General features: G+C 33.0%; 1 protein-coding gene across 1 annotated transcript in view; it reads left to right on the top strand.

Annotated features, from left to right (window-relative positions):
• LOC142984222 (uncharacterized) overlaps positions 1-16844 on the top strand; it is a 36993-nt gene extending 20149 nt beyond the window's left edge. Inside the window, exons 2-6 of the mRNA XM_076131671.1 lie at positions 8434-8543; positions 9188-9316; positions 11504-11620; positions 11994-12196; positions 12660-16844. Coding sequence (XP_075987786.1) covers positions 8434-8543; positions 9188-9316; positions 11504-11620; positions 11994-12196; positions 12660-12903 — 803 coding nt within the window. The 3' untranslated portion in view covers positions 12904-16844. The remainder of the gene's footprint in view (positions 1-8433; positions 8544-9187; positions 9317-11503; positions 11621-11993; positions 12197-12659) is intronic.
• The last annotated feature ends 3262 nt before the right edge of the window (positions 16845-20106 follow it).

Raw genomic sequence — 20106 nt, 5'->3', positions numbered from 1 at the left:
TGAAGCGGTACCTCTACGTGACTTTACTCGTTAAAGAGAGAATACTAAAAACTTGGAATTATATAAACTTATTTATTTTTATCTGCGGACCCAATCTTGTTTTGCTCAGGATTTTATTTTTATGTTTTGAATGTTTTATTGGATATTTTATTTTCAAAATCTACGAGAAACCTAGATAGCAACATTAGTTTATTTACGCGAAATTTCGCAAAGAATTTAATTCCTCTGCGATTACACACAAATGGTAAAGGCTTGATTTCGAAATGGAATCGTAAAATCACTTTTTTTTTAGATATCTTTACGTTAATAGTTAATAGTCGAATTAGATAGAGCTATACTTTAGCTTTACTTATATTATTGCTTAAAATATATTTCTAAGACTTTAATTATACATCGAAATTTATAAAACTGGAAATGTAGGCGTTGCTATATTATTTTTTACTTAAAATATATTCAGCTATACATCGATAGCTCCATTATCAACGGTTTTACGCTCTACCCAACAGGCTTAGGCTAAATTAATTAAAATACAAAAGCTTTTTCAGTTTTTTGCTGAAAATCTGTATAGCTGGAAGGCTAACTAATCAGTGTAGATGTTTTTTCTTCAATCTCGAACAACTAGTAAATTGTACAGACTTATCTTTTGTAGACTGGACCGTCTTTATACTATTTTACGATACGAAAAATACTTTAACCGAATTAAAACACGTTCGTTTTACATTGCTAGTTTATTTTTGAATGAAAAGAAATAGGGTTTTCAAATATTTAACATGTAATACACACAAATATCGTATTTTATTTATGAACGGAGGCAGATCCTGAAAAAATACTTCAATAATTACTCTCTCTATCTCCTACATCCCAAAAGAGCTCTACGTTTGATAAATTTCGCATAATAGATGACATGAGCATGAATTCAGTAAAAATTACGTTGAAAAATAAGTGAAAGAAGGTGTTCTACACCAAATCTGAGATAATCAGGGGAGTAGAAAGAAAGGGAGTCCAGCAGCGAAAGTACGAGACGATGAGAGGACTTTAAAGGACTGGACATACCACAAAATGTCCGATGTCTCTATGTAGCATCTTAAAAGAACAATTACAAAACTTAAACAAACATTTCCAAGAAAGACAGATAAAATATAAGAAACAATTTCTTTGTGATATTAAGACAATGTAAGTAGTAGGCTTAGTGGCCCGTAGCGTGGGCCGGTATAGAGTAATGACTTGTCTATTAATATTGTACTGTTTTACAATATTCTCCAGTTTACAATGAGAGAGGGAGTCTTGTTTAATTTTTATTTTAAGTGGGTGTGCTTCGTGATTGTAAATACGCGTTTATTTAACTCTTATTAAGCTTGGATCTACTGTTTTAAGATGACATATTTCGAAAATAAATTCCTCTTAATTTCAAAAGTAGAACACTTTTGAAATTAAGAGGAATCTTAGGATTTTTTCGCTTTTTATTTTCGTTTTATAAAGTTTCTAAAAAAGATTGGTACTGAATATTTTCTATTTTCATTATTGAGTCAGTTCTATACAAATATTTATTTTAGTGTTTTACAGCTGAATATTGATTGTCTCACTGATACAAAATACACATTACTTCAAATAAGGAACAGTTTTTAAGACCAGTATTGAAACGTAAAAATATATTTTGTCTCTATTTTTGAATGAAATCTCTATACTAATATTATAAAGCTGAAGAGTTTGTTTGTTTGTTTATTTGAATGCGCTAATCTCAGGAACTACTGGTCCGATTTGAAAAATTATTTCAGTGTTGGATAGCCCATTTATCGGCGAAGGCTATAAGCTATATATCATCACGCTACGACCAATAGGAGCAGAGTAAATTATGACCCATTCTCTCATAAGTGACGCAAGTTGCGCGGGTCAGCTAGTATTATATAAAACAGATATGATGGTATTACGTGCTAAAATGTTAAATAACAAGTTTCGGGACCGAAACGCGCGTCTTGAATTCCACCGCTTGATTGCATTTTATAAAAACCTTCTTAAACTTTGCTGTTTGCATAATTTTTGAATATTTTAACCCATTCAATCTATTTTGAATATTTTGTGGAAATTTTTTCAGTCCAGCTGTCTGATTGGTTGATCAAATATTCTATCCGAAGTTCGATAAAATCTGACCCAAGAATATGTATATTCTATTCGTCACATAAAATATTCGCAACCATCAAAATTTTAGGATGCATAGAGGGGTCATATTTTTTTTCATATTTTTTCAAAAGATCGCTTTTGTATGAAAAATTCAAAATCAAAATCAAAAATGTTTTTTCGTGATCTCGTACAACTTTAACAATAAATCTTACATAGAGACCTCCTTTTAAGTAAAAAATGGACCTGTGCTATGTGTTTTGTATTTATTGATTATTTTCTTTAAATCCAGATTTGATTTTTTATATTCTTCAAGGCATTAGAATTTAAATGATTTGGATGGACATGAGTCCATCGTACTTTTTTAAAAGCCTGACGGAATCCTTAGATTCTGGGCAAGTGACAACCAGTAGTGAATCCAGCCGACTAGCACTCCAATGGAAACCCTTATGTTAGTTCAGACGTTAATGATTACATAACACACTTACCCTCTTATTCATAAAAATATATAAAGTTATGAAAGACTAGGCTAGGAAAGTGTTTTGTTTCTTTCACTCCTTAGCGAAATGAAAAAGAGAAAACATATTGTAGTAGCTTTTTAACTAAAATAGGTTTGTAGTGTGTTTATGAATAAGAGTTACTGTTTAAACAAATAACACTACATCAACTTAAAATCACTAGGAAATCAATCAGTCTATTCAACAAACAGCTTTCAGAAAGTGAATCAGTGGCTCACAGCACGTCCCCACGGCCCGTGATTTCAGTTAGGTTGCCTAATGAAATCTGCCGCCGGACCGGATCGCTCTACGTGACTTGAATCGATAGTTATCGAACACCAGCTAACTGAGATACACCTTAACGTGGTTAGGTAGGACAACAACAGCTTTTCTGAATTTAATAGATTTGAAGGCCAATTGTTTTATTCCGGTCTAGAGTCGATCTACTTCGTTTAAAAAATATTAAAATCCTTATTTACTGCTGCGAGCGCATTTGTCATTTTCAATTAACTGTCATTTTGTGAAAAATATTAAAGCATTTTAACATTGTATAGTTAATCGGCGAAAAAAGGGGGAGGAATACTACCAATACCACTATCGACTACCAACTAGCTGATAGATGTTATTAATAAGTTAAAATTTCTCAATACTTAACTATTCTTAAATGTTTTTAAATGAGAAGGTCTGGTAAATCAATCGCATTTGTGCATTAATTTTTTGTCGATAAACACATTATTAGAATACTCATTGACATTACCTCCTTGTCCGGAGAAAAACTGCGAGGCGCGTATATCAGAAAATCAGTTCTGTAAGACCTATTTTTTTGCTCTACTAGCACGTATACAGTCAGTTTTAATTGACGCTAAAAGAAAAATCGGATCAATTAGTAATAAAAGGCAGTCTATTTTTTAATCAAAAGTATCAATCGTGTTCAGTCTTAGTATTCCAGTTAGCTTCACTAATGAAATCTGGCTCACTGTCTACGTGACCGGCCGATCGAGTTATAGGAAACTACACCTTAGCCAATACTATTATAGTTGTTTTTCCTTTATCCATTAAGTTAGGTATAGCTTTACACGAGTTGTTTTGTTTTCATCGAGTTTGTTGATTGAGACTTTTATTGGTTGTTTTTTTATTCTGCTTGGAATACTAATGGGAGTGAATAGTTTTGATAGTTAGTACCCAATTCGAGTCTAATGTGGCCTTTACTGCTTTTGTACTGCATTTGCAGTGTATGCGGCGACTTTTCCATCAACAAATTGGAAGAGATTGTACAAGCGCCGTAGGAAAATGCGTCAGGAAAATGCATGACTGCATGTCCCGCCCCAGGGAGGATAGCGAGGGTCTGTCGGGCTCTCTCGCCGGCAAGTCGTACCGGCTGTAGCTTGGGCATACCGACTAAAAACCTGACGGTGTTCCTTCCACGGCCACCATAACGTGGCCAGGACGCGGTAACTCCAATTGGATACTCCGCGTTCCAGCCGGTCCTACGTAGAGCCTGACCTCTTAGTTTTGATTTCGGTCTACCAACCCGACGGGTTTAAGATAATAGATTTAAGAGTGTGGCTTCAAAAGAACCAATCAATAAAAGGGCTGTCTCCTAAAGATCCCATTCGTCCACCTGTCTCATTTTTAAAACTATTAGTCCTGTATGATAAGGTATTTATGTAAATTAAGCAAAGACAGTATGACCGTAGCTAGATTAGCAAATGGCGTTTTATTGTTTTTCGGCCTATCTCATTGGAAAAAGGCCTGATTTTATGCGCGTGTGTTGTCTGTTGTCTACCTAGGGCTGTAGTTGAGTATGTATTTAATACATCTATTCATCCCATTTATACATTAACCTAGCTATATTCACTTCCAAACCATTTGAGTCCAACTTCACGAAGTTTCATTAAATAATTGTTGATTTAACGTAGTTGGAAAACTATTGTACTATTGCTCGGTGTCTGAACTTATTCAATTAACAATATCTAAAGGCTGTTTATTTGAAATTTGCTGGAGCAAAGTTAATTCAAAACTTTAATAGTTTCAATAGTAACGAGTTGATGAGTTAAGAATAGCAAAATAACTATAAAAATGCCGTCAGGTGGCAACGACTGACGATAGGATGACCACTTACCTTAATACCTATATGAAGATTAAATAAATGTTTTGAGATATTCAAAATATTGGAACGCTATTTCTTCTTTGTTTTTCTGACCATGACCTACGTTAACTGAAACGAATTTAAAAAATACTTAACTTTTTCGTGGGATACAAAATATCTAAATGTAATGTCTTTCAAGATTATTTTAACGAAATCATTTTAACTTTCGTGTTTATTAAACAGTGTTAAATATGATTAAACATGTTGAGTGAGATTACCTTTGGTGTATACTGGCCGAAACGTCAAGAAAATAGTTCGATAGCCGTAATAAATATATATGTTGTTGATTCATATAGTAGGAGATATTACAATCGTCTGTTGGTCATGCTATAAAGTTTCCACAATGGCCGTGCCGAATAAACACTTAAATGTACGGACTACGGCACGGGCTAAGTGATCTAGTGATGGGAAGACTCAAAGACGTTTATATCGATAGTTCATTTTTTGTGAAGGTTCTTTGTCGCAGTAACAAAATGTGTAGGAGTAAAAATAATATGTACATAAAAGAAACCTCTTTTTCAGCTTTATCTTTAAATTGTTTTTATGCACACTTAAATAGAAATGTTGCTTTATTATGCGTATTGTCATATGACACTGTACCTTTTATGACTGAAAAGAAAGAAATTTATACCAAAATTAATTTATTGGCACATAAATATACCTTGGAATTGTTTAATGTAATGACTGAACTGAGTAAAATATCAATATGTTCCTGAAAATTAACTATTAAAACCTAATATCGTTTTGAAAATTGTAACATAAGTCTGTTACCTAATAACATACCAGATTACAGACTTTACAGGGACTCATACACATAATTTCACAAGCTAATCAACTGAAAATGACAAAATGAGTCCATTAATTCCATTTGAAATTATAATTACTACATAAATAGCTCTACAATACGTACATTTTGCAGGAGATCCCTGGAGAAGCCATAACCGACAGGATTTGTGATAGCAGTAAGATTTTATTAGCCGATGGATGGATATTGCTGGTCATCAATGTCTGGATACACACTTATGACTCTCCAGGGAAACCTTGATTTATTTTAAGATTGGCTTTATTACTTTCATATTAAAGTTGTTCTTTATAATCGGTGAAGGTTAAGGTTCTGAATTTAATATGTAATGGTTTTTAGTAAATTTTTATTGTGCGATTCAGAACTAACGCAGGGTGTTTGAGTAGTACTAACGTGTAATACTAGAGGTCGCTGTCTTATATTGACATCTAATTGATAAATATTATTATGTACTTCCTTAAATCAAAATATTAAGTTTATTAAGTGAAACTATGAACGTTTTTATACGACGTGTTATGTTTTACTTGAAGAATAAGGAGTTATCGAAACGTGAAAGACCGGGAGTCCTGCTTTTCTTTTTTTTATTTGTTTGATTACTGCAATGTATTGAAATTACCTATAAATTAATTGGCAGACTAGTAAGTTATGAGTTATATTATATATAATCAGAGAGAAAGCTCAAAATAACAAAGAGTCGTATAGACAACTGTTTAAAATTTCAAAGCAAAGTTTCAAACAGCGTCATTATATTTCTAGGTATCACTTACCATGACATCAGCAGCCATTTATAGAACAGTACCGCAGTATAAATAGACTGAACATAAATAGCCACACACCCTATTTTTACACGATGACTTGAATTTTATCACTTTACACCCAAAGCTATTGTTGTGAAATGTTCTATATCATTAATCACTTCGCCTTTTACTAAGTTTCAAATATGCGTTGCGAAAAAACATATTAATCATTCGTGCAGGGTTGTAAGTTTTTAAGTAAGAGTATAAGTTATTCTGACAACCAGTCTAACCGAGTGGTATCTTGTTATAATCCAGGTAACTTGGTTGTGGAAGTCCGATAGGTAGTCGCTCCAAGTAAAATACTGGTATTCAGCTGCATCCGGTGAGACTGGAAGATGAGTCCAACATAGTTGGAAGAAAGGCTAGGCTGATTTTAAAGTATGCGATTAGCCTTTAAAACATTAATTGAACTAGACTATATTTAAACCAATGTGGCAATGAAAGTTCCAGAACCGTGTGTTAAGTTTTGTAGATACAGAAGTGTAAAGGTTTAAATTCAATTAGAAGTGTTATGAGTGGCAAATGCGGAGTTTTTGGGCAATTAAGGGGACTTTCGCTAGATTTTCGAGCGTATTTATATATCCCGATCATAGAAAGAACCTTCCAACCTTCCACATTAACTTGCATTAACTTTTGAGAACCGTGAATTGTTAATTCTTGAAGAAATTCCGCATTTATACTGATGCGGATAAAAGTTTCTGTACAACCCTACATTCCTGTATCGTGAATTTGCGGGCGGGTAAGGACAAGCAAATTGTTGTGAAGGAGTTTTCTTTGTATGTGAATAATAGATTACATTAGTGCTTTCTCAAAGTTCTAGATCAAATCTAGGGTTAAGATTGTTTTAATAGACTCGCATTTACTTAGACGAAGTTTCTTATTCAGACTATTGTTCTATTTTGAGTGTTGTTTGATATTTCGCCTTATCTATTCGTGGTATTGAAGTTGTTCAGAATTATTATAAAATTATTGTAAAACAAATATAGTCTGTACTCGAGTCATTAAAATGATTTGCTGTTAAAAGTTCTTTATTTTTCAAGTATAGTAGGTAATTCAAGTAAAGTAAGGTCTATGTCTTAATGAGGCCTATTTCTTAAATTTCGAAACCAAAAAGCGGGATTTTTACTTTCCATGTTTAAAATAGTTTAACTTTTAAAAACTATAGATATTTTTATCGACAACGTTTTCTATCATCACTAAACAAATCAAATCTTTAAGATCGTAGAGTGCAGATGCACGCGGGAAGATAAAGTTGTTCAGTTTCTAAAGCGAAATAATTTTACAAATAAAATTCGGAAAATTTCAAAAAGATACTATGTTCAGTGTAACCTAGTGTGTATAGTGCGGAGTAACATACTATTTAATGTGAATAATAATTGTTTTGATATGGAAAGGACTAGAAAATTATATAAAAATATTATCTGTAATTACTTTCAATATGATGTTAGCAAAATAAGGACAATTGCTTCGCAAAAAATATCGTTTCTCTTCAAAGATAATTTGACGAAACTACAGTAAAATTACGGACAATTTTGACCTGAAACCGACTCTGTGAAATCTCTATGACCTAGTGCGGACTTAGTACTTAGGGTTATATTCAGTCTAGAATAGGATGTGATCGGTGACAAAGACATTTGTGTTTAGATGTTTTTCTCATGGACCAAGTAGATGTTGAAAAACATCGACAGACTATCGGCAATTAAGATGAAGAACTAATAAAAGCCTCTAGCGTATTCCACAAGAACTATTTTGTTTGAGATTGGGAAATCACGCTCAAGGCTTGTCTGTGTTTAGTGTACAGCATCTAATATTTATAAATGTCAAACACTCGATAGTATCGAGTTTGGAAAATCGCGCTTCAGACTTGTAGTGACGTAATTAGTTTTTAAGTAATTTCCAATGTCAAACGGTCACTAACACTACCGATTGTGAAACGAAAGTGCTGTCTAAAATGATTAGTGTATCAAAACTACTTTCGTGAAGTAATTTTAAATGTTCCCTACTCGATAATACCGAGTGCAAGTTTGTGTAGTGTGGAGGGTTTAGTTTCATCTATGCGGTGTGTGTTGGCAGTGCTGGTGGTGTGTTCGGTGCAGGGGCTGCAGCTCGACAGTCAGGCGTCCACGAGGAGGCCGAGGGTCACCAAGTATAGCAAGACTACTGTCGCACCTGGTGGATCTACGGTGAGTAGCATACACAACCATTTTTCTTACAGAAAGCGCCACATATAAGGTTATAAGAATTAATTATATTCTGCAAAGTACTTTCTCTTCAGTCTTTTAAATTCTTTTGATCGGTAAAATGTCGTTTGGCGAGGTAGAGCCAGAGAAGAATAGAATGTATAGAAATACATTACGATCTGATATCACACAGGGCTATTCTAAAAAAAGTAAACTTTGTTGACAAAAATCGCATCGCTAAAATTGCCTTGATTAATTAAAATGATAGACGGGATAACCCTGTGTGACTATTTGCATTAACTTTCGAAGAGACTCGTGACCCTACCATATATAAATAATGTTTCATGACTCACCCGCCTGCTGGAATGTCCCACATTCCAGCAATGTGCAGGTACAACTACAAACCGGGTTAAGAAATTGACAATAGATACATTAAGCAAACATCTTTTTCTCTCTAACTTACTGAGATTTTTATTTCTTAAAAGTTCTAACCTGTCAAAAATTAGTATGAATAATAGAAAAATCTGGCCGTAGCATTATAAATTATGCTCTTGTATCGGGGACTTGCAAACATACAAACAATGTATCGCACGACCTCGAATTACACTACATTCTCTTACTAACATTACCAATATGATGTGTTACAGGAAGCGGTGACAGAACGAAGCCTGAACACAGCGACGTATCGACTGATAGGCAGCAGCGAGACTTGCATACTGCTGATGGTGGACGCGCTGCTTGACATATCTTATGTCACCAAACTTAACGAGCGAGCTGTAAGTACTAGTACTATTTTTAGAACAAGCTAGATCATTCCCAATCTTTTGTGGACTAATCATATTTCCTTGTAAAGAGGGTGGCTTTAGAGAGAAGAAAAATGATTCTTTTGGCGCCTTTTGTTTGGACCTGCTATTTTCCCCCATTAAAAATCCAGTGCCCCCTAGGGAGCGGTATCGTCTCCATTGGGTACCTAAGAGCTAGATGGAAATGGTGTAAGACAAAGACTGGGCACGGATGTGTAAACCAACGTCTTTGACTCCAAGTTTCTTTTATATCGTCATGTCAGAGTTGAGAAATGATTGGTGAAAGTATAGAGGAGAATGTGTAATGCGTAGTGTAATAGCTCCAAAAACTACAAAACATTCGTCTTCTAAATAAATGTAACGGGCAGTTAATAGAACAAACTTCAACCGCCAAATTATAAATATGCTTGGAAATTACAGATTTTCCCCGAATAGTGTCACGAATAGCGATAGTTTTTCATTAGATTACTACGTCTAAAATGATAGCAACGGTAAATATGTGGCCACAATCCGAAACACAAAAAAAAACACCCATATTTCGACCTATAAATAATTATATAAATGGTCAGAGCAGCATCATTACTTTAACATATAAACATATAAAGTGTGTATCATTGCGAGCTTTATCCGTCAGCTATTAATACACAACGCGACAGGGAATTAACGCGGTCACGCGGTGTTTACCTTTGTTGCTTCATGCTTGTTGTTGACTGACCGCAACAACCTGGAACATCAAACAACAAACACAACGCATCAGCGCGGTAATCCCCTTGGGGTATTGGTATCTACATAATAATATGTATCATTGGGGATATTTCCTACTACTATTGAGTGTCGACAAATTTTGTATGATTAATTAATCAGCGCCCAGAAATTGTTCTTGTATTATAACGCTATATATTTTGCAAGATATCTTTAAATATTTTTTAACGTCTCAAGTCGATGGCGCAGTCTATAGAAATTAGAGCTACAGGTCACTTACATGGCTTTTCTTTCTTAAAACATAAGCTATCATCATTGTAGTCTAAAAAATGATAAATTAGAAGAGAGCAGAGAAGAAGTAAAGAGTGTTCTCCATTTTTTCATTTCTCTAAAAGTTAGTCCATAATTTTTTTTATTATTTTTTTCTTTTTTTTGTGTATAAAACACAAGCTGTACACCTCCGTCTCTGATCGATTAAGATATATACTTTAGCACCATTAGGTACTTCTAGCAGAGAGTTATACTCTAACAGTAATAAAAGCTTTTGATGAAATATATCATCATACATGAGAGAAGTTCGTAAATAAATCAACAACATGAAATCCAGGCGGTTTTATTTAATTAACTGATGCTGTTTCAGCTGAGGTTTGAATTAATTAAAAATGTTTTATTCAAGCGTGATAATTAATACTGTTTGTAATTATTTGAGCCGAATGTTAAAACCGGGGTTTAGACTTATGTGAGAGATTGGATAGCTTTTTGCGGATCAGGATTAGGAGTTCGTGTATTATTTTTGATTGAAACGTGGAAATGTAGGTTCCGATTGGAATTTTGAAACAGAATGACTGTTGATTTCTTGTATAATTTAAAGTCCTTTTGAATTATTGGACATACTTTCAGTAACTTAACTTAAATTGTCAAACTTTACCTTAATTAAGAATGCTCATGTTTCAAGGTTTCTTCTTAAGTACAGAGATTTTCCTGTCTTTTGGCATTGTGCCAACTTATATGAAATGCCGAAATAAGTCAGCATCTTAATTTTATTATGATTTTTGAAAGCAGGTCCTTCGTATATCGGACAAAAATAATTCATTTAAATCTGTGTACCAGCTTGTCGAACAACAATCCTCACAAGCACTACTTGTCAAACCGAATTCTCAGACCGTGGAACAAACTTCCAAAGAATGTAGTCGAAGCTGAAACTGTCAATCAATTCAAAAATAGACTAGACATATATTTATTTAATGAATGATTACATCATAGCGAATTACCAGGATACAGGCATTAACCAGTTGTATACAACTGCATGCCTGCTAAATAAATAATAAATAAATAAATAAATAATAAAAAATAATGCTTTTGTAAGAATCATCTAGATCGACCTGCCATTAATTTGTTCCATTATTTCAGATAATTAAGCAGATATATTGAAGAATTCGTGTGTCTTTTCTTTTCTAGGACGCGAACACGTTCGTGCCGAACAACGCGAATGTAGGCGGTACGTGTAAGGACGGTGACGCGCAGACATTGGTGCTCACCTTCAAGGACTTCGCTCTCGAGTGGTCTTTCGCTAAAGTGAGTTCTATGCCATACAAAGGCTTCAGACTATTCCAAAGTAATCTAGAATGAGATTGTGATCTAAAATACTGATGAATTTTAAGTTTAACTGACTACTGACAGCTTTTCTATGTTTAGATTTTCTTCGGATAAAACAAGAGTTATCAATATAGAACCTGAGAGTACAAAATAACAACATTATTTAAATGTTTTCACAACAATAGCTGACAAGATATGTTAATTACATAAGTACGATCATTTAGACAAGATTATATACAAAGTAATCCATATAGAAGTGAAAAGAAGAAGTCCTTTCCGCACTGTAAAACATAAGTGTATTTTACAAATAAAAAAAAATATTGTTACTAAGAGCTCTCTTGTTTTTCTCCAGACGCCAGGCGGTGAACGTTGGTACGCCGACAGCATCAAACTGACGTACAACTCGAGCGCAAGGATCCTGGAGCACGCCGCGAACCAAGGCAGGAAGGTGACGCTCAGCACCGACTCCAGAGACCTGCTGTTCCCTACACCCGTGGGGAAGTCCTACTCCTGTCCTGAGGAAACTGTCATTGAGTTGCAAGAGGAAGATGCTAAGTAAGTACATAATAATACATGCAGTGAAATATGCATATAAGCAATGAGATGCACGGGATAGGAATGGCCCTAGTATTGTACCTTGCAGAAGGCATATGCCATTTTAGTTATTTGTAATATTCTGTTTGAAATTGACTGTTTTGATTGCATTTGTGCCTTTAGTGTTTTAAGTATTTATTAGATCGTTATTAGGCCCATTGAAACTGTGTTTTAGGGATTACGTTTTGTGATAGATGTAACCGAAAGCTTTAGACTAAATGAAAGAAGCATTGGTATTGGCATGAATGACATATAGATGTATAGATGTAAATGAGGCAAGTTTAGGCAAGCATTCTTTGGTTTTTACCCCTATGGTAAAATGTGTTTCGGTCCTAATCATAGAATAAATCTTAATTTTATCTAGTTCTTTTCTCATAAAAAGCTGCGGATTTATTTCAACGACGTGTTTCTTTATTATTTTCAGCCCTCAAACAGGTCACCGCGCCAAACTCTACCTGCGCGAAATGCGTCTACAGCCATTCATGTACAAACGTGGCGGTGAGTTCGGTCCCCCGTGGGCCTGCGCCCGCGCGGCTCGAGCCCGCGCCGAGGCGGCCCCTGTCGCCGTGGGGGCGGCTCTAGCATTAGCCACTGCCGCCACTCTATGTGCATATGCAGCATGGCGCTATTTAAAAGTAAAGAAGGTACAATATGATACTATGGAGTAGATTACTTGAAGAATTCTTTAGTTAAACGTATGTTGTTATTTTTTAAGTAAAAATTTAGTTAAATAATTGATAAATTCTTATTTAATTATGTAAAAATTTTGTTAATAAGCGTATTTTGATTGTATTGTTCATTTTGGAGTTGGTTTTTGTTGTTTTCTGGTATAGAGTTGGGTTTTTGGTATATCGATATTTTTTTGGAGTTTTTAGGGAGTTAAGTTTATGGTGAAAAGGGATTTGTTTTGTAATTTGATATTATAATGTGTGTTTTTTAGTTACTGAAGGATAAAATAATTGATGATTTGTATATTTTTATGTCCGAGTTATGTTCTTGATTTGTTAGTATACTTTTGTATGTAAAGTTAATTGATAGTTTTTTCTGAAGGGGTTTACGTTTTGGGTGGGTTAAGGGTTGATTATTTAAATATTTTTAATATTTACAATTTTATTTGGATTTTCAATGTTGCCACAAAACTCGAATAATGAACACAAAGAAGAGGTTTAATGATAATTGTAATGGAAGTGATTGACGATAATAAAAAATATTAAAAGTACATTTATTTAGATAAATACTAGATAGTATACCAAACTGAAACAAACTGTTAGAACTTTAATAAAAAAGCGGCGAAATTCTTTCTAATTTTTGACTTTTATAAAGAAAATAATTTAAGGATTTGTTTTTGCCGTGTAGTTTTTTAATTTAAATGGTTTTTTAATGTATATGAAGCAGTTTCGAAGTAGAAGGTTGAATTAGTGAGATGTCAATATATTGTAATGCCAAGCGGTTTCTTAGAAAGGTAGACTAAACTGTTGTTATGTGTAAGGCAAGTGAGATAAATAATAATTTAATGACATTTGTCGAACTTTCGGACATGTTTTGGAGATAGAAACGTGAAAACTGAACGAAAAATATTTTTTTAGGGTATTTTGAGTTTCTTCATAATGAATTGTTGGCTGAATAATTCAGAGCTATTACAAAAAAGGATTATAAGTGATTATAAATTTAGTTGTACTTTGATTTCAGTATTTTTGAAATAGGCTTTCAGGCGTGAAAGTAAGATCAAATATGGTAGTTTCCAAAATATGTCCGAAAGTGTAATGTGTCAAACGAATATTGTTTAATGCGTTTTTTATAATAAATCGATAATAATACTTAGTATTTTTATATTTTCACAAATATACCATTTAAATTAGTATTTTTTGTCGACTATGTTTGGTTTTAACAGAATGAATAAAAATAAATCGACAGTAATTGTATATCCTTTTGTAATTTATTACGTTTTTAAGTAATAAAGAATAAACGAAAAAATGCTTGCAAAACGTTTCCGATTTATTATAAAAACGCAAAAAAACTCGAGCGAAAAAAATATTGACGAAAACTTTGATGAATTAGTGTTGCGCGCTGTCGATAACGTTATATCGAGAATCGGTCTCGTCGATATTAGCATAGTTACAATAATATAATCAAAATAACTGTTTTATATTTATATGTATATCCAAGATGCAATTATGCTCTCAAATACTCAGAAATTATATAAAATGTTGTTGAAAAGTTGATGATGTATTTAATCCCCATGTATTCCCAAAATAAGCTAAATAGGTAAGTCTTATTAATAATGGTTTGTTTTAAATGAAAATTGGCTTACATATAATTTGAAATATCGTTAGAGTAGGATAATTTGTGGGCGTATACAGAACTATTACTAAACAACCTAATAATTAACAACCAATATAGAAATTATCATCATAAAATGGGCCACCAATTGGTTTCTCTCATGAGATAGTTGTTTAAGTACATTTTTATCTTAAATACTAGCGTAAGAGCCGAGTAACTAACTAACTAAAAAGTAGGACCGCTAGTAACTTTAACTATTATTCACTCGCGCAATTAACTAGATGCTAAAAGTGATTGAAGCCAATCTGTGGTCATATTAAAATTAATATTGTCAACAATTGATGGACGATAGACTTTTTGGAAAGGAGTGGAAATAATCAAGAATAAGAAAAGATAATAAAAATAACATCTAGCGCTAAGTTTGCAATACCTAGGAATTAGACAGACAGTCTTACTAGTAAAATAAAACGTCAATTAATAAACATACAGAGAGACTAAGCCCCGAGTATAAATTGAGCCTTTCTGAATACGCCCATGAAAATACATACGTTAATTTAACAAAATTCGTATCATTTAACATTAATCATAGTTAATCATTACTCATAATACATATCAGATGATAATAATATAATTTATAATATCATTATCGTAATTATAATAAAGAATATATTAATTTGTGATTGTTTGCGGTAGGAGACTACTCGATAGTACGTGTACAAGCAATAAGTACGTTTTTTATCAAACGCCGTCGTTGCGACAAGTGGCTGATATATTCGATGTTGTATTTGTGCGCAAACCTTGCTCCACACTAGTGTCTATATAGTTTTAAGTGTGTAATTAAGTAAATATTGTATAATATATTACTTTTTAGTAATAATAAATATTTTTCGTGTGAATTTTATTGCTATAGGCTCGTATTTTTATATGTATAAGTACAAATACGTTCGTTTCAGAAACCTATATCTATCTACCTCTCAATACTTCCATTCTATAATAGTTATTTTTATACTGTATTTCCTTAACCGCGTATAGCAAACTATTGATTCTCCTTTTAGTATAATTGTTTGTATAGTAAAGACATATTTTAGAGTAATTGTTTAAATATTATAATCTCAGTGACACTAGTGGGCAAGTTTTGCTAGTTAAGATTCGCTGTGTGTTATGCTTTCATAATTAAAGTCGAAAGACATTATATAATTTATTACTAATACTCATCAATTACAAATAAACATATCGTTTTTTCGTGTATAATGTATAAGTTAAATGTGAAACATGCGTTTGTGATCACTGTTGTATCGTAAGCTATGATTTGTCTCGAGTTACGGCTAGACTAAGTTAGTTTTATAGTCCCTTGTTCGCTTGTAGCTGTACATAGCTTTTGTTTGGCAGCTATACCTTGCTTTTTTTTGTATATTAAATTTTTTCGATATATTTATACATTACAATAGCTTCTCTTATCTATTGTATTGTAAATATTTCTTGACTAAGTAAGCCACTTTTCGAATTTTGAGATTTGGATATCACTGTCGTTTCATCTTGAGATTCTACTATTAAAGGGCCCGGCTGAAGGTCGTTGTTCGGCTCAAAGAGGCTTATGAAAGCTTTAAAGGAAAGGAATAGGCTTTTTCCAATTCTTTTTCTATGTTGTCAAAACGCAGTGTAATTTTTACAAGTAGATGATTAATTTTTTTGAAATAAAACCACAGTGCTAAATGTTCGGATAGTGAGTGATCCGGTGTCACCCAACTGTCGGTCGGGCTCTAACTATCTTATAAAATAATTACATTCATTTTTATGAAAAAAAATCTGACATTTCTGAAAACTTTTTCTACTAGATGAGAATAATAAAAAATAAATATATAATTCTATTTTCCTAATATTTTGTATTGTACTCCCGTAGATTTTTTTCCTCAATAGTTTTGGTAGCGTTACGTACATATCGGTGCATTTGTATTAAATGATATTGTACTAAAATATTATATGCCATACGATTTGTCTTCCAGTAACATCTTATAACAATAGCGTTAAAGTATTGTAGCTTATTATATACATAATTAATTATGAATATAACGAAAAGGTGGTGTTATTATGAACTTGATTCTTTCCTCTTGTTATTGCTAAGGTTGAGAACCTTCTCATAATCCGCGAACCGATCGATCAGTTATACTAAAGTAAGAATTCTAATAAATATAAAACACCAACATAATTGTAGTAATGTGTTAAGACGTAATAAACACCACCGAATAGTATTTAAGTGACATATCTCAAAATTATTGTAATTTAGTGCGTTCATTTATTGAATTGTCTTTATGAATAAATGACGTCAAAATATTTGTTTGCTGTTATTTATTTCATCATCCCTACGCTAAATACTAATACTAATAAAACAATATGAATACGACGACATTAATAAACAAACAAAATAAAATAACAATACCGTATTGTTGTGATAATCGATATCACCATACACATCACTAGACTATATACTTTGTTCTGGACGCCATCTATTGAAAGTAGATAGAACTCAATGGTAAATGGAAATACTTCATAACTAATTTGCTTACAGAGATGGCGTTGACATCTTTGCCAGTGCTTTAATTACAGAATCCGAGTCACATTTTTAACTTTACACCCTCGCCTCACATACTCAGATTTTCTGAAAAAAGGGTAACACTATAACATGATTGGCAAATTATGATTGCGTACTTCCCGATCGTTAAAACAATAATTATTTTATTTTAAACTGATGGCAATCATGGTGTATTGGGAAGGTAGGCTGCTGCCTTTCATGCGTTGGGGCTGTAGTAGGTTCGACTCCCACATGTAACAAAGTGTTAGTTGGATATAAAAGTTCTTGCGATATAGAAGTGAAATGTATTATAGGGAGCTTGATACAACTATCAATCATTCTAAAACAAGATAAATTTTCCAAACAGGAAAGCGTAATGTAATTTCTTCTTCTTAAGATTGAAAGTGAAAATGTGTTGAAATAAATCTGTATTAAGTTTTTAAACTCGATTTTTTTAAACGTATTTTTTTGTACCTCACTGTTGTATCTTAAATCTGCTACATCGAATTCCAGAAACCCTTTCCAAAAAAGCTAAAACATGACCCTTCTGATTAGAGCCAGTAATTTGTCGCGTCCATCACCTGCGGACCCTCGGGATGTCACGTACATAATCCTCGGCTGATCACTCATTGTTACAACATATGTTGTTGCTGAAGGGTTAATAATCGCTAATTGAGTGTGCTTTCGCTTGTTTAGTTTGTGAAATGAAATTTTGTTTGTTAAAAAAACTGTAGTAAGTGCATCTTCGTGTTACTAGGGTTTAAGACTAGTAAGTGTAGGTATCTCTTTTATTAGTAGGTTTACGAATTAAACAAAATTTTATCTCAAAAAACATTATTATAACATGAAATGTTTTTAGTTTGATATCTAGAAAAAGGGTATGAGGATAAATTATAAATATTTAATTAGGCAGAATATAATAATATGTTAATGGCGAAGCTTTTGTTGTCAACCTAATCTTAAAAAGTATTTATTCAGTATACGGGACGTTATGGAGAGCTGTTCAGCGGAAAAAGAGGTATTTTTCCAGCTTAGGAATCGAATCCGGCACCTCGCGATTCACAGTTACGTATTTGCACTATGAAAATGAATTGAATATGAAATTCAAATGACTGTTACTGAAAGGTATTTTTTCAACGGAACGTCTGTCTATCGTACCTACACTAAAAAGTTTTGAAGAAAAAGCAAAAACAAAGCTACCTTATGAATTTAAAGTGTATTCGCTGTAAATAAAGTATTAACGCAAAGCTCTATATTTAATCTAGGACTAAAATTTTAAATGAGAAATATTCTTATGTAGACTAACAACTGATTTATGGCAACCCAGTCCCAGCGGAGTCAATTAAATTCATTAGCGCGCAGCTTCTATTGCACGGGTCGTATAACAATGTTGCCATACTGAATAATTGCGCCTCAAATTGGGGAGATAATTTGTCTATCATCATGTTTTGTGAAGGGGTGGCTAGTTAATTCTAATTGGTTTAGAAGAGAGTAGTTTTGAAGATATCTCGCCAATTTTTGCCTTTCTTAGTATATTTTCTTAAGTGAAGATATAATGGAAGCAGTCTCAATATCTCTATCTATATCTATCTCATGGAGGTTCGATTTTATGATTGGGTCATCTTTTTAGAGCACTATTTTTCAGTGTCATCACATTCATTTCAGTTCATCCCTTGAATTATGTTAGTTTATTTCAAAGAATTCGATGTTTTTGCAACCCGTATTTACGTATTTTCTAACTTAACTAATAAATAGCTAACGGTATACATACCATATGATAACTAAATTTTGTGTATGAGAGTATGATTATTATAAGTATTGCTCTAAAACTTAGAAATAACTTTTTTGTTGTTGTAAAAAAAGCTTAGTTTTTAACCTTTAATTAACCTAACCTGTGTTTGTAAGAACGCAGCACGGGGGTGACGGGGGTGACGCACATTGACAGATTTATTGTCACAAAAACTGACAGTGCACACGCCCCGTGACAACCCGAGCTGTGACCCGACTGCTATCTTTATTACGATAGGAATATGTGGAGCTGATGTTGAACAATTTTTTTAACGTCGAGTGTTTTTTTTCGGGCATCAATTGATTTTTTGACTGATTGCCTATGACGATATATATAGGACCTTGTGAATCAAACTCTTTCTTTAAGAATACATAAAAGGTATCGTCCTTCATTCAGCGCGCTGTGCACAAATATAATATTTAAATCTATAGATTGGTGAAAGCATAACGCTAAAACTCTTATGAGAGGCAAAGAGTGTTATTTTATACTTACTGGTATTGATTAGCAGCAAAATGAATGGTTTCCAAAGCATTTTCGGCGCTTATATTCATTAAGAGAACGTGAAGTTGACATAAATTATTTAATTCGTAACACTCTACCTATCTCTACCAAAATAACTTTTTCCTTGTCTCTTCCCTACTGTTCTAACGCTGCACCCTTCGTTATAGATTTAAAAAAACAAGTCAGTAGCCATAATGAGGTGTCGCGTAACAAAAAAATATTAACAAAATACTTAAAATAGTTGCATTTTTAATACTTTAAAACATCTGAGGAATTCGTTAGAATGTGTTCGAAGATGTTCAGTTTTTTCCCGCCAATTTGTCTTAGCTGTCATAATTGACACTTATTTTTTTTATTTCAGCAAAAAGCTGTCGGTGCTTTCTTAATGGCGGATACTTTTTTTTATGAATAATTCAAAAAAGTATCGGCCAGATAATCTAGTAAATAAAAAAAATATTATTCTATTTAGACCGGCTATTTGAAACCGATATTGATATTTGTTTTACCCTAGTGACCTATTTATTTTTGTAAAGGCGTAGTTATTACTTCTCTACTTTTTAGTAATGTGATAATACTCAAAGACTTCATGAGTGTAGTACCTATACATACTAGCTTGCGCACTGAATTTCTCTCTAGTGCAAAATATATTATGTATGAAGAAATTATCGATATCTTGAAGGGTACGTATCTATGTGCGTACTTATTACCACTTATTACACACTAGCTGACCCG

The sequence above is a fragment of the Anticarsia gemmatalis genome, chromosome 26 (assembly GCF_050436995.1).
Source record: "Anticarsia gemmatalis isolate Benzon Research Colony breed Stoneville strain chromosome 26, ilAntGemm2 primary, whole genome shotgun sequence".
Lineage (NCBI taxonomy): Eukaryota > Metazoa > Arthropoda > Insecta > Lepidoptera > Erebidae > Anticarsia > Anticarsia gemmatalis.
Note: the sequence above shows the minus strand (reverse complement) of the source record. Positions and strands in the feature narration are given on the sequence as shown.